This window comes from Oncorhynchus nerka, linkage group LG17 (assembly GCF_034236695.1).
Source record: "Oncorhynchus nerka isolate Pitt River linkage group LG17, Oner_Uvic_2.0, whole genome shotgun sequence".
Taxonomy (NCBI): domain Eukaryota; kingdom Metazoa; phylum Chordata; class Actinopteri; order Salmoniformes; family Salmonidae; genus Oncorhynchus; species Oncorhynchus nerka.
Genome location: NC_088412.1, coordinates 42,273,170 through 42,288,458, shown reverse-complemented (window position 1 = coordinate 42,288,458; position 15,289 = coordinate 42,273,170). Strand labels below are relative to the sequence as shown.

General features: G+C 39.1%; 1 protein-coding gene across 1 annotated transcript in view; it reads right to left on the bottom strand.

The window, feature by feature from the left end:
• adgrl4 (adhesion G protein-coupled receptor L4) overlaps positions 1–13,875 on the bottom strand; it is a 30,117-nt gene extending 16,242 nt beyond the window's left edge. Inside the window, exons 1-7 of the mRNA XM_029686716.2 lie at positions 13,784–13,875; positions 13,113–13,262; positions 8,566–8,715; positions 3,733–3,882; positions 3,375–3,445; positions 2,880–3,059; positions 2,402–2,585 (exon numbers count right to left, since the gene is read on the bottom strand). Of these exons, the coding sequence (XP_029542576.1) occupies positions 2,402–2,585; positions 2,880–3,059; positions 3,375–3,445; positions 3,733–3,882; positions 8,566–8,715; positions 13,113–13,262; positions 13,784–13,829 (931 nt within the window). The 5' untranslated portion in view covers positions 13,830–13,875. The remainder of the gene's footprint in view (positions 1–2,401; positions 2,586–2,879; positions 3,060–3,374; positions 3,446–3,732; positions 3,883–8,565; positions 8,716–13,112; positions 13,263–13,783) is intronic.
• Positions 13,876–15,289: the final 1,414 nt, after the last annotated feature.

Sequence of the window (15,289 nt, the reverse complement as noted above, 5' to 3'; positions counted from 1 at the left end):
TCTGGTTGGCTGGGGTTAGCTTGAAGGCGGCAGGCCGAATTTGAGATGAGAGAAATTCCTTGCTATCTTCTTTCAAATTACTCAACCCCTACATAACCAATGTAACCCAATACAGTTTTGCTTTGACTGGTATAGGCCTAAAAACTCTGTGCATTACTTAGTGATTTCCCCCCCCACAAAGTTTCCTGTACAATTTGGGTGATGCAGAACGATTTGGAAAGGCAACTGTGTGTAGAGCCATAAGAAGAGTCTGCTTCGCATTGAATACTTTTTTGGCCATGAACCTGTCCATATAATCAAGGAGGACTTTTACAGAATTGCAGGCACTGTTGGCTGTGGTCAATTGACTGCCAGCGATGTTTTGCTAATCTCAAATGAACAACACTAGGCAACATGATAAAAAAAAGGTTTTACATTTCTGGTGTTAAAACTAAACGTAGAAGATATTGTTGCCCGTGTTGTCATGAAAAGCACTCTGAATTCAATAAATTCTTATTCCTCATACATAGGCTGTGGAATGGGCCTACCAATGCAATTGTGACATAGGCTACCACAATTTATATATTGGTATATAGCCTTCACATGTAATATCACCAACGTGGCAATAAAAGTGCTCTATAAAGTGAAAGCATTATTACTAATCACCCATGTGTAAATTAGGCCTATTAGATATTGGAATAGTGCCGGTTCACTTACACATTTACTCTGTTTGCAATTTTCTGTCAGGCTGTATTTTGCTGTGGCGGCTGTATTACTATTTTGGGGTAAATAAGTGAACATATTTGTTGTATGTTGTTACAAGTGTTTCTTGTTGTGGACTTATTGGGCTCTGTCTTTTGACTCCATATCTATGTACTTTTATGTCATCGACATGAGGACCTTTTTGAATGTTGTGTGCACACGCCAATTGTCAGATCGACCAATCTGCACTTCGGTTAGTCTAATTACTTCAAGGAGAGGCAGCCATTCTGGAACCAAGAAATCTCCCTCATCTGGTTAAGGTAAGCTGGATATGTTCAGGGAATCCTGAATTTGTTAAACCATCTTTTTGGAATTACCCCCCCAGGTAACTGGACAGGCACACATTTGGTTGAAGATGGCACATTGACAAAGAGATTGTGAACCCAGAAGTATATGTTTTGTCCTATGGGGGGAGTAGGGAAAATAGATAGACAGCCTAATTTGGGTGTAGCCCTGGGCAGATTTATGTTATGCCATGTTGTCTTCAGGAGATTGTCTGTTTCATATATTTATTTCACACTAGTTGATGTAAGTCAGTGGACCAATTCCCATTACTTATGATTGTCTTTCATATTATAGGATATGCTTGTCAGAAAGAACAGTAATGTTATTCCTTATACTTCTTTTATTATTACATTTCTTCCCAATTTGTCTGGTGCATCTTATTGCCTGCAATCTAATGTCTAAATCCAATATGCATACTTGTGTTTTTTAAAATGAATTACAAGAGGCTATGCCTTTTTGTAGGCATTCATGTAGGTAGGCTTGGTAAGATCAACTTTAAAACATTCAGGCTATCCTAACTTCAAATTCTTTAAGATCTTTATCAACTATAAGTATATAAATGAGCATAAAATAACTCACCGACAGTAACTCTTGAACCGTTAAAGCTAGAGACACCAAACCAACTTTCACATGTTCAGGCTATCCTAACGTTAAATTCAACTATACTTATGTAAATTAACTATAATTCTATACATTTGCACACATTTACATGAAATAATTCCCCAGCAGTAACTGTTGACACCAAAACAACTTTCACATGTTAAGGCTATCCTCACTTACGATTCATAAAAAACGTATCAACTGAAACTATAAAAATATGTATTAAATTAGCATAAAATAACTCACCAACAGTAACTCTTGAACTGTTCAAGCTAGAGACACCAAACCAACATTCAGATGTTAAGGCTATCCTGACTTCAAATTCTTAAACACTTTTATAAACTATAACTACATACATTTGCAAAGATTTGAATAAAATAACCCACCATTAGTAACTCTTGAAACGTTCACGCTAGAGACACCAAACCAACTTTCACATGTTCAGGCTATCCTATCCTCTCAATTAATCAATCCTTCACAAGCTAGCATGCACACCACATTTTCTTCAGGAAATGTACTTTTCTAGTTATTTTAATAATTTTTTTTTTTGTACAAATTCTTAATATATATCTAATCTCTCAATTTTCATCTCAAAGTGCACCAGATTTATGCATTTAGCTGTTCATTTATTTTTTATTTTTACCCTACTAGTGTTCCATCTCTGGCTTTGGGCTAAACCCCAATGTCCTTAAATCCTAGAAATGCCCCTGCTCTCGGCCGACAACTGCTACAGGTGTGTCCGTGCTAAGAGACATGGGTGTGGTGCTCTTCTTACCCATTTCTTTCTCTTTGATCTCAATCTCAGTTGTCACTTTATATTTCCTGGCCAGTGTCAAAGTACTCTCCTCCACTGTGTGTAAGAGTTTGGTTATGGTGTGGTCCCGGTGCTCCTCTTTGAGTCTGTTCCAGGCCACCAACTCATCCTTCTCAACCAAATTGTTCACCACATGTAAAAATGTCTGTGGAATAGAAAGGAAGGCAAACAAAAGCATTTATGAATATCAAGAAACAAGACAAATCATACTGTTTATTTTCATGGATTGAACAACCCTTTCTCTGTTTTAATGTAAACGCAGCAAAGTTTAAGTAGCCTTACAAATGATGACAGAAACCATATATATATATATATATATATATATATATATATATATATATATATATATATATATATATATATATACCCTTAGGCCAAGAACATTTAGTATCCTACTTCTAAAAAAAGCAATAACAATGCTAGTGGAAATAAAGATTACTCTGAGAGTTGCTTTGGTCACGGCTGGTTTGGCGGTTTGATTCTTCTCCCCAGAGCTCATCAGCGAGGCCGATTGAGAGAGGGCCTCCACATAGGAGATCACATCCACCGACGTCAGCTCTCCCGACGTCTGTTTTTCAATCTCCACCAGCAGGCTCTGAAGATCTGTAAGATTTCTGATCTACAAATGGAAGAGACAAGACTAAGTAAGCTCCAATGGATGCCTCCTCTCCAAATAGGATAACTAGGATGGTGAATTTAAAAATGTCTACTAAATCTTAAAGCAAATCAGACAATTAAACTAAGTTATTCCCACAAAAAGTGTTCAGACCTATGCACATTTCTACACATGGATATTAACATATTCCTAATAGGAGATCCTGATTGATAAACACATGTACCAATTAAATATCTATATAGTGACCAACAGAGGGCGGTGTCCTATTATATATTATAAGTGGTACTACCTTCTTAGTTCATTTGTTGGAATACTTACATATTCAAGTGTTCTGTTGACACTTTGTGTTAGGCACACAACGTTGTCATGACAATTTTTCTTGGGATGCTCTGGAATACAACATATGGAATCATCATATTAATTTAACAGTCTGCTAGAGTAACCTCAAAACTGCTTGTTTGTTTAACAATATTTCAATATTTACAATTATGATATCACCAGGACATACCAAAATTGTTACATATTTAATTTTTAAAAGATAATTAAGATAACACTGCTCACAATTTGTTTATTAAGATTTTATATAATATGGTAACCTCGCATAATTTTAATAATGTATCCTCCCAATTCCCTCAACTTTGGTTTCAAAATTTTGAGGGTGAATTGATAGGCTTACCTTGACATATTATCCCATTCTCTGTATGAAATCGCTTAGTGCCTGAAGTAGAAATGTAATCTCTTTGGCAGGTGCAAGAGAAAGATCCATTTGTGTTTGTGCAATGTGAGAATGGCCCACAGATTTGGTCGTTCTTGCATTCATCAATATCTAATAGTAAAAAGAACAACAGGGTATTTTTTTAAATGAAAGACATAAAATAGGCCCTGATGAATGACATTTTCAAACTGAGAAAAAAATCTTGAATATCAGTTTCTTAAATATGTATTGTAAATGTTGAGAGAAAAAACTGACATACAGTGCATTCGGAAGGTTTTCAGACCCCTTGACTTTTTCCACATTTTGTTACGTTACAGCCTTATTCTAAAATGGATTTTATTGTGTTTTTCCTCATCAATGTACACACAATACCCCATAATGACAAAGCAAAAACAGGTTTTTAGAAATGTTTGCACATTTTATTACAAATAAAAAACAGAAATACCTTATTCACATAAGTATTCAGACCCTTTGGTATGAAACTCGAAATTGAGCTCAGGTGCATCCTATTTCCATTGATCATTGTTAAGATGTTTCTACAACTTGATTGGAGTCCACCTGTGGTAAATTCAATTGATTGGACATGATTTGGAAAGGCACACACCTGTCTATCTATATAAGGTCCCACAGTTGACAGTGCATGTCAGAGCAAAAACAAAGCCATGAGGTTGAAGGAATTGTCTGTAGAGCGCCGAGACAGGATTGTGTCGAGGCACAGATCTGGGGAAGGGTACCAAAAAATTTCTGCAGCTTTGAAGGTCCCCAAGTGGCCTCCATCATTCTTAAATGGAAGAAGTTTGGAACCACCAAGGTTTGTCCTAGAGCTTGGCCAAACTGAGCAATCGGGGGAGAATGGCCTTGGTCAGGGAAGTGACCAAGAATCCAATGGTCACTCAGAGTTCCAGAGTGCCTCTGTGAAGATGGGAGAACCTTCCAGAAGGACAACCATCTCTGCAGCACTCCACCAATCAGGCCTTCATGGTAGAGTGGCCAGACGGAAGCTCTCCTCATTAAAAGGCACATGACAGCCCACTTGGAGTTTGCCAAATGGTACCTAAAGACTCTCAGACACGAGAAACAAGATTCTCTGGTCTGATGAAACCAAGATGAAACTCTTTGGCCTGAATGCCAAGCGTCATGTCTTGAAGAAACCTGGCACCATCCCTACGGTGAAGAATGGTGGTGGCAGCATCATGCTGTGTTGGTGTTTTTCAGTGGCAGGGACTGGGAGACTTGTCAGGAACAAGGGAAAGATGAATGGAGAAAAGCACAGAGAAATCCTTGATGAAAACCTGCTCAAGACTTCAGACTGGGCTAAAGGTTCACCTTCCAACAGGACAAGCACACAGCCAAGACAATGCAGGGGTGGCTTCGGCACAAGTCTCTGCATGTCCTTGAGTGGCCCAGCCAGAGCCCGAACTTGAACCTGAAAATAGCTGTGCAGCAACGCTCCCCATCCAAGCTAACAGAGCTTGAGAGGATCTGCAGAGAAGAATTGGACAAACTCCCCAAATACAGGTGGGCCATACTTGTAGTGTCATACCCAAGAAGACTCAAGGCTGTAATCGCTGCCAAAGGTGCTTCAACAAGTTATTGATTAAAGGGTCTGAAAACTCATGTAAATGTCATATTTCTGTATTTTTATATATTTTAAATTGCATAACAATTGTTGCTTTGTTATAATGGGGTGTTGTGTGTAGATTGATGAGAGGGGAAAAAAACAATTTAATAAATTTTAGAATAAGGCTGTAACGTAACAAAATTTGGAAAAAGTTAAGTGGTTTGAGTACTTTCCGAATGTACCAGTCAAAAGTTCGGACACCCCTACTCATTCCAGGGTTTTTCTTTATTTTTTTCTATTTTCTACATTGTAGAAATAACACATATGGAATCATGTGGTAACCAAAAAAGTGTTAAACAAATCAAAATATATTTTAGATTTTAGATTCTTCAAATTAGCCACCTTTGCCTTGATGACAGCTTTGCACACACTTGGCATTCTTTCAACCCGCTTCATGAGGTATTCACCTGGAATGCATTTAAATTAACAGGTGTGTCTTGTTAAAAGTTCATTTGTGGAATTTCTTTCCTACTTAATGCTTTTGAGCCAATCAGCTGTGATGCGACAAGGAATGGTTGGTATACAGAACATAGCTCTATTTGGTAAAATACTAAGTCCATATTATGGCAAGAACAGCTCAAATAAGCAAAGAGAAACGACAGACCATCAGTACTTAAAATTGAACTATTATAGTTTCTTCAAGTACAGTGGCAAAAACCATCAGGCGCTATAATGAAACTGTCTCTCAGGAGGACCGGCACAGGAAAAGAAGACCCAGAGTTACCTCTGATGCAGAGGATAAGTTAATTTGAGTGAACTGCACCTCAGATTGCAGCCCAAATAAATGCTTCACTGTTTCAAGTAATAGACACATCTCAACATGAACTGTTCAGAAGAGACTGCGTGAATCAGGCCTTCGTGGTTGAATTGCTTTAAAGAAACCACTGGTAAAGGACACCAATAACTACACTCGATCCCTCCGATGTCAACAACTACAGACCAGTATCCCTTCTTTCTTTTCTCTCCAAAACTCTTGAACGTGCCGTCCTTGGCCAGCTCTCCCGCTATCTCTCTCAGAATGACCTTCTTGATCCAAATCAGTCAGGTTTCAAAACTAGTCATTCAACTGAGACTGCTCTTCTCTGTATCACGGAGGCCCTCCGCACTGCTAAAGCTAACTCTCTCTCCTCTGCTCTCATCCTTCTAGACCTATCGGCTGCCTTCGATACTGTGAACCATCAGATCCTCCTCTCCACCCTCTCCGAGTTGGGCATCTCCGGCGCGGCCCATGCTTGGATTGCGTCCTACCTGACAGGTCGCTCCTGCCAGGTGGCGTGGCGAGAATCTGTCTCCTCACCACGCGCTCTCACCACTGGCGTCCCCCAGGGCTCTGTTCTAGGCCCTCTCCTATTCTCGCTATACACCAAGTCACTTGGCTCTGTCATAACCTCACATGGTCTCTCCTATCATTGCTATGCAGACGACACACAATTAATCTTCTCCTTTCCCCCTTCTGATGACCAGGTGGCGAATCGCATCTCTGCATGTCTGGCAGACATATCAGTGTGGATGACGGATCACCACCTCAAGCTGAACCTCGGCAAGACGGAGCTGCTCTTCCTCCCGGGAAGGACTGCCCATTCCATGATCTCGCCATCACGGTTGACAACTCCATTGTGTCCTCCTCCCAGAGCGCTAAAAACCTTGGCGTGATCCTGGACAACACCCTGTCGTTCTCAACTAACATCAAGGCGGTGGCCCGTTCTTGTAGGTTCATGCTCTACAACATCCGCAGAGTACGACCCTGCCTCACACAGGAAGCAGCGCAGGTCCTAATCCAGGCACTTGTCATCTCCCGTCTGGATTACTGCAACTCGCTGTTGGCTGGGCTCCCTGCCTGTGCCATTAAACCCCTACAACTCATCCAGAACGCCGCAGCCCGTCTGGTGTTCAACCTTCCCAAGTTCTCTCACGTCACCCCGCTCCTCCGCTCTCTCCACTGGCTTCCAGTTGAAGCTCGCATCCACTACAAGACCATGGTGCTTGCCTACGGAGCTGTGAGGGGAACGGCACCTCAGTACCTCCAGGCTCTGATCTGGCCCTACACCCAAACAAGGGCACTGCGTTCATCCACCTCTGGCCTGCTCGCCTCCCTACCACTGAGGAAGTACAGTTCCTGCGCAGCCCAGTCAAAACTGTTCGCTGCTCTGGCCCCCCAATGGTGGAACAAACTCCCTCACGACGCCAGGACAGCGGAGTCAATCACCACCTTCCGGAGACACCTGAAACCCCACCTCTTTCAGGAATACCTAGGATAGGATAAAGTAATCCTTCTCACCCCCCTTAAAAGATTTAGATGCACTATTGTAAAGTGGCTGTTCCACTGGATGTCTTAAGGTGAACGCACCAATTTGTAAGTTGCTCTGGATAAGAGCGTCTGCTAAATGACTTAAATGTAAATGTAATAACAAGAAGAGACTTGCTTGGGCCAAGAAACACGAGCAATGGACATTAGACCGGTGGAAATCTGTCCTTAGGTCTGATGAGTCCAAATTTGAGATTTTTGGTTCCAACCGCCGTGTCTTTGTGAGACGCAGAGTAGGTGAACGGATGATCTCCGTATGTGTGGTTCCCATCGTGAAGCATGGAAGAGGAGGTGTGATGGTGTGGGGGTGCTTTACTGGTGACACTGTTAGTGATTTATTTAGAATTCAAAGCACAGCATTCTGCATTGATACGCCATCCCATCTGGTTTGCGCTTAGTCGGACTATCATTTGTTTTTCAACAGGACAATGATCCAACACACTTCCAGGCTGTGTAAGAGCTATTTGACCAAGGAGAGTGATGGAGGGCTGGATCAGATGACATGGCCTCCACAATCACCAGACCTCAAGCAATTTTGAGATGGTTTGGGATAAATTGGAGCATATGTGGGAACTCCTTCAAGAATGTTGGAAAAGCATTCCTCATGAAGCTGGTTGAGAGAAGGCCAGGAGTGTGCAAAGCTTTCATCAAGACAAAGTGTGGCTACTTTGAAGAATCTAAAATATATTTTGATTTGTTTAACACTTTTTCTGGTTACTACATGATGCTATATGTGTTATTTCATAGTTTTGATGTCCTCACTATTATTATACAATGTAGAAAATAGCAAAATAAAGAAAATCCCTTGAATGAGTTGGTGTGTCCAAACTTTTGACTGGTACTATATAAATATATATATATATAATACCAGTGCATTCTGTCCCGTCATTTGGTTGAAAGTGATTCAGCCCGGTTGAAGTGTATCCTGAGGCACAGGTGCAGTAGTAGCTGCCCTCTGTATTGGTACAGTTGCTGTTGTTTCCACAGATATTAGTGACATTTTGGCATTCATTGTCATCTGTTATGATGGAAGAAGGACACAGAAACAAAATACATTTAAATTGTAGATGCTGCGTACACAGTTTAGCAGGTGTTATGGCGGGTGCAGCGAAATGCTTATGTTCCCTGAACCTATCAATCAATGTAGTAAATGTCAACAAGCACACGATAATACAAAATTAAAATATATATTTTTTTACAGCGGTAGGTATGGTAACGTGACCAGTGATCAATGACTATGTACATAGTGCACAGGTCCCTACGGTGCAGGGTAGAATACCCGTCGTAGCTGGCTAGTGATTGTTACTGAGGGGCAGAGTAGGGTACTGGGCAGAGGGAAGGGTGGTGGCTGTTTAACAATTTGATGGCCTTGGGATAGGAGCTGTTTATCAGTATTAACTGTATCAACAAGGGGTTATTATTCAAACATTACTGAGACAAGTCATAGTCAGATTTACAAGGAACGTTACTACGACCCCATACAAGTTAACTACATTGATATAGCTTGCTGTGCACACAGTTCATCCTGGTTGTAACTGGTTTGTAAAATCTGGCAACCGTCAGATATTCACCATGCCAGTTCACATCAAAACACACCTGCATGAGCTATTCACAGTGTTTATTGGAAGTGATGCGATAGGACTTTCAATTGTTGTGTTCATCTGTCTAGTTATGATGAATATACTGGTCTTCCTCCCCCACTGTACCTTGTGTACAAAGCCTGTCCGGGAAGGGATATCCTTAGTTCTGAGAAAGGGAGGTGACAATATTCAGGATGAAATATGACCTTAAGATTCCAGACCTCTGAACCGCCATTGTTAACACAAACACTGTGTAGGAAAGGGTTCCATAATGACAATGACTGGCTTCCATTTTCTCTGAGTAGCCTATGGGTAGCTCAATAGGATTTCACAGTACAATGGTAGCAAAATGAATATGCATTAGGAATATAAACAAAATGACGTACTCAAGTTGACTGTCTTAAAGGGATAGTTCCCCACTCATATCTATTCTCTAGAATCTAAGAACATTTCATTGATGGAGCAAAAATTATAATGTACCTTAAAATTATGGATTATCTTTAAATTTAGAGTAGGAATATTTTTTTTAATGGGGCCATCAATTCTGTTCTATATTAATGAAGTGATATATTGTTCAAATTTATTTTTTAAATTCTCAAAAACCCATATTTGTACTGTATTTCCGTGTGGAAGCCATTTACTGTATGTTTATATTACCACAGTTTCATTTACATCGGGCCCTTGAATATGTAAACCCCCATGATTATGATCAGATAAGGAAATATGACTACTAGGCAACAGTGCCCCACAAACCTAAATGCAACAATGTTGGCTGACAGACGAACTTGAGCAATAAAACAATTTGACCACTTTCAACAGGAGCAATAATTTTTCACATTTCAGTCCTTTTGTTATGATAAACACACTTTGATGTTTACAATTTCAATAGGGTAGATAGGTTGGGGGGGAAAAAACCACTAGGAATGATTCATGATTGAACCAGGTTTACAATAATTGTGCTAGATGCCTGAGAGAATGGTGCCCATAAGGTGCTAATTAACCTCTACGGGATCGGTGTTCACCCCATGGGACGGGTGAGCTAACATAGGCTAATGTGATTAGCATAGGTTGTAAGTAACAAGAACTTTTCCCAGGATGTAGACATATCTGATATGGGCAGAACGCTTACAATCTTGTTAATCTAACTGGACTGTCCAATTTACAGTAAAATAATACCGTGCTATTGTTTGAGGAGAGTGCAAAATTATGATCTTGAAAATGTATTAATAAACCAATTACGCACATTTGGGCAGTCTTGATACAACAGTTTAAACAGAAATACAATGGTTCATTGGTTCAGTCTAAAACTTTGCACATACACTGCTGCCTTCTAGTGGCCAAAATCTAAATTACGCCTGGGTTGGAATAATACATTATGACATTTCTCTTGCATTTCAAAGATGTCGGTACAAAAAACAATTCATGTTTTTTTCTTTGTATTATCTTTTACCAGATCTAATGTGTTATATTCTCCTACATTAATTCCACATTTCCAAAAACTTCAACGTGTTTCCTTTCAAATGGTATCAATAATATGCATATCCTTGCTTCAGGTCCTGAGCTACAGGCAGTTAGATTTGGGTATGTCATTTTAGGTGAAAATTGAAAAAAAGGGTCCTATCCTAAAAATGAACCTGTCTCCTCCCCTTCATCTACTCTAATTTAAGTGGATTTAACAGGTGACATCAATAAGGGATCATAGGTCAGTCTATGTCATGGAAAGAAGTGGTGTTCCTAATATTTTGTACAATCAGTGTATGTAATAAAGTTAAGTCAATATTGGAGCTAAACAAACTGGCCAAATTGTTTGTTACCCTAACAATATGTTAGCTGTCTAACCTTTCTTCAGCATGTCATTAAACCTTAATTTATTCAGGGAAGTTCCATTGAGACCAATGTCCCTTTTACAAGGAAGCCCTGATTCACAAAATGCAGCATAAAAATACTAAATACATAATAAGGAATTAGTGAGACAGTTATTTTTAGTGACACTGTTAAAAAGTTGTGTTCACTGCTGAGTACTTTATTATTTGTTAGCTAACTTCCTTTGCTAACATGTCTAGAATTTTTTTTTTGCCACAAAAACGGCTAAGATTGTTGATATACTTTTCTTCTCCCTTCTCAATTCTCAATCTGACCTTTTCTACCATGGGAATACATGTATGTCAAGTGTTGTTCTACTTAAAAGCGATGCTGTCGGAAAAATAAGCCCTTTTTGATTGAATTAATGTCCTAATATATTTTCACTGGGTGTGTAGCTAAAGAAGGAGTTTTAATCCTTGAGGCAATTGAGACATGGATTGTGTATGTGTGCCGTTGAGTGTGAAATGGCAAGACAAAGATGAAAGTGCCTTTGAATGGGGAATGGTAGTAGGTGCCAGGCACACCGGTTTGAGTGTGTAAAGAACTGCATCACTGTTGGGTGTTTCACGCCTAACAGTTTCCTGTGTGTATCAAGAATGGTCTACCACCCAAAGGATATCCAACCAACTTGACACAACAGTGCATTAGTCGCCATGGGCCAGCATCCCTGTGGAACGCTTTCGACACCTTGTAGTCCATGCCCCAACAAATTGAGGCTGTTCTGGGGGCAAAAGGGGGTGGAATTCAATATTAGGAATGTGTTTCTAATGTTTTGTATACTAAGTGTATATTTCCAATTAGATTTGGGTAACTTCCAGTCCACATGGACAGATGAACCCCGGGTTCAATTCAATTGAACCTGCATTGCTGTACTTACGCAAATTAAATTACAGATTGGTTTTGGCTCATTGGTTTTGGGTATACGTTGAATTACCACCAAGTGGACTCCTCTCACAGGTACTGTAGATTCTTCACATTTTAAGAATAGCAAGTGTTCTCAGGCAGTAATTTGTAAACAAAGACAGTGTGTAAATTAAATTCCAGCCTTAACATTGTTAAACAGGACAGAGAAAGTGTTCATTTTTGAAAACCTGCAGACCTGATGATGGTAGTACGCCTGCTGTTGAAAGATATAAGACAAATGGGTACCACCGGCTGAATGTTTTCCATATATGTGAAGCAGTACATACATGTATGCAGTAAGGATCCAAGTACAATCAGCTGATTATGATTCAAATTTACTCCTAGTGTTAAAAGGTAGTCAAATGTTGGAGTGTTTTTCACACTTTACACCAGTGTAGATTGAATGCAACAATAACCAGTGTTGGCCATGAATATTTTCACCTAGAGTTACAAAAACTCTGAGTGTTAAAAGCTAATACTTCTTGTGTTGGTGTTAAACGTGTTGATTTAAAAGTATATAATAATATATATGCTTGAATAATATAACTTCTAAATCCCAAATGAGCTTAGTACAACCGTTTTATCCCAACTTTTCCATTGTTATATTAATGGTGTCCATTTGAGTCTTTGTAAACAAACAAATAGCCTCAACATAACACTATGCAAAATCCTGTTGATCGTATGGACTCTCTCAGTCCTTGCATCCAGAGCATCCTCTATGAACTATGGTTAAAATCCTACATCCCCTCAGCTTTACAGCCAACCAGGTGGCTGTTGTTTGACTAAAACAAAAATATTGGATTGTGCCTTTAGCCGCAGACATCATTATGCAACTTTACTTTACAGACCAGTAATATACACCCTTTTAACCCTGAATTAATGCAAGGATAATCACCCAATATTGCCTAAAATAGAGCCTATTTTTTTTCCATTTATTTGGGGGTTGAGGCATTAAACCTAAACTCAGGTCTAAACCTGAGTGTAATGTCCCTTTAAGTGCTATGCATTCCATAGGCCTAATTAACCTTGTTCTGTATAGGTTTGTAAAAAATCTAGAACTTATATTTACCATTACAAAACTTGGTTCCATCGCCAGTGTATCCACGGTTGCAGTAACAGGCATTATTGGATCCATTCAGGGTTTTACACGAGGCAAGTTGATGGCATGTATGACAAATGTCATAAAATCTGCATGGGTCTATAACACTGGAAAGCCATGCTATGAGATAAAAATAGAATACATTTGCTTTGTGAATTGATTCAAATATGTGAAAAAAATGTACTACCAGATCAGCATTAACTCATCAATATGGAAGGAACAATGGTACCATGAACTATGGTATGTATTGAATGTTGCATACAATCATATTATGCTATTATGACTAAGAATGTTTACATTTTCAGCAAATGGTAATATAATAACAGAAAGACAAAAATCATATGTAAGCCTACTCAACATCAATAAACTACTCAGAAGTAATGTTAGACTGATATTGAAATGGACTCGCACAACTGCAAAGTTCCTAATTATATCTATGCAACTATGATCACTAAAAGGCCAGGAGACCTGGAATTTGGGATAAAAAATATCCCGCCATGCATCCTGATTATTTTCTCTGGTAAATCCCACATACACATAACGGAAATGGCAAAGAACATACGTGTATTTGTACCATGTTCAAGGGGTCTGCTATGCTACAGTGCATACTATATGACAGAAGAATGGATAGACTCACTTACCTGCTAAAAGTACAAGTTTCATCTGGGACTTGAGCAAAGACTCCATACTTGCTTTAGGACAGAACTACTTTTAGCTGAAACTCTGTGGCTGGTGACGTGGTCCATTTCCTTGCGTCAGTTTTCCTGTTTCCCTAAACCTGACCCTTCCTGTCCTGATCTTTAATCAGCTTTCACAAACATTAAACTGGGGACACGCCACCGTCCCATGACAATGGAGTCTAATAAACAGCATAAGATAATGCTTATTAACCAGTATAGTCTGGCTTCCTAATTAAAGTAATTGTAGCTGTAGTATAAGAGTATACATTCTTACAATTTATGATTTGCAATTTGGTGGCTTTTTCTCCAACTCCATCTCAATACTAAGTGTTCTTTAAGTAGTAATGTTATTGTGCATCTGGGGTGGCCATTTTACAAAACCACAAGGACATTGTTCTCAAAAGAAACAGAAACACTAGCTGAACAACATTGACTTCAGTGAGGGACAACACCCTCTTTTTCTAGGACACTGTACAAAAATTCCAGAGATGTCTTCCTACAAATGTAACACTGATTTCAATGCACTCGACTAACTTGCATCAGTAATTACGCATCTTTTCATTCATTTTATTCAGTTGATCTCCAGACTAGCACTCAAGAGGATGATAGCTACTAAGCCACTCTGAAGCTGCCAAGTAATTGAATTAAGGAATATGAATATCTTATACTGTAAATGTTTTAATATGGAAAATGAAAGTAATGATTTCCTGCATGCTATTAATTCACTCTTTATCCCTTTGATAAGTTCCCAGTGGTGGACCATTTCACTGGCTGAGTTGCATGGAAAGTCAAATTGGCCAAGTTGGACTGATTCATTGTTTTATATTCTCCTGTCACATTATCAGTTCATTTACATGCATGTAGAATTAAATGAGGACTTTTGGGGTATAGGGTCTTCCAAACAAATTTTATGGAAAATGTAAGTAAACGTACCCTACACTTTAGCCTGCAAAATTCGTTGTAGGTTCATTAAATGATGGGTGATATACAATTAAGGTTGGCAAAATTGTTTAGGAAAATGCTCAGAAAGATTGAAGGAAAAAAAACACACTGGTGCCAGTCCAAAATTAAAAGGATTATTGGTAACACTTTATATGTTGGACAAGGTATGACAGAAATCTATGCTTTGTTTTAGTTTCCCTGGCACTGTTTCCAAATGCTAAACTTTTATAATTTGTAGCACAACTCCCATGAAAGTTATGATACTTATATTCGTATTTTCCGTGCATCATGCCCAAATTGTCTATAAGTGACTTTGTTGAGATACACAATCAAATGTAAATACTTCAGGATGATTTGGACATTACGCACAAAACAATGCTAATAGAATAGGTACCATAACAAAGGTTACGCATGTAACCATGGTTATGTGAGCTATATGGATCACTCCAATAAATTGGTATCACTCCGCAGCTGAGGGATACATCCGAGGTGAGGATTTACAGATTTACTCCTGTGTACTCTCCT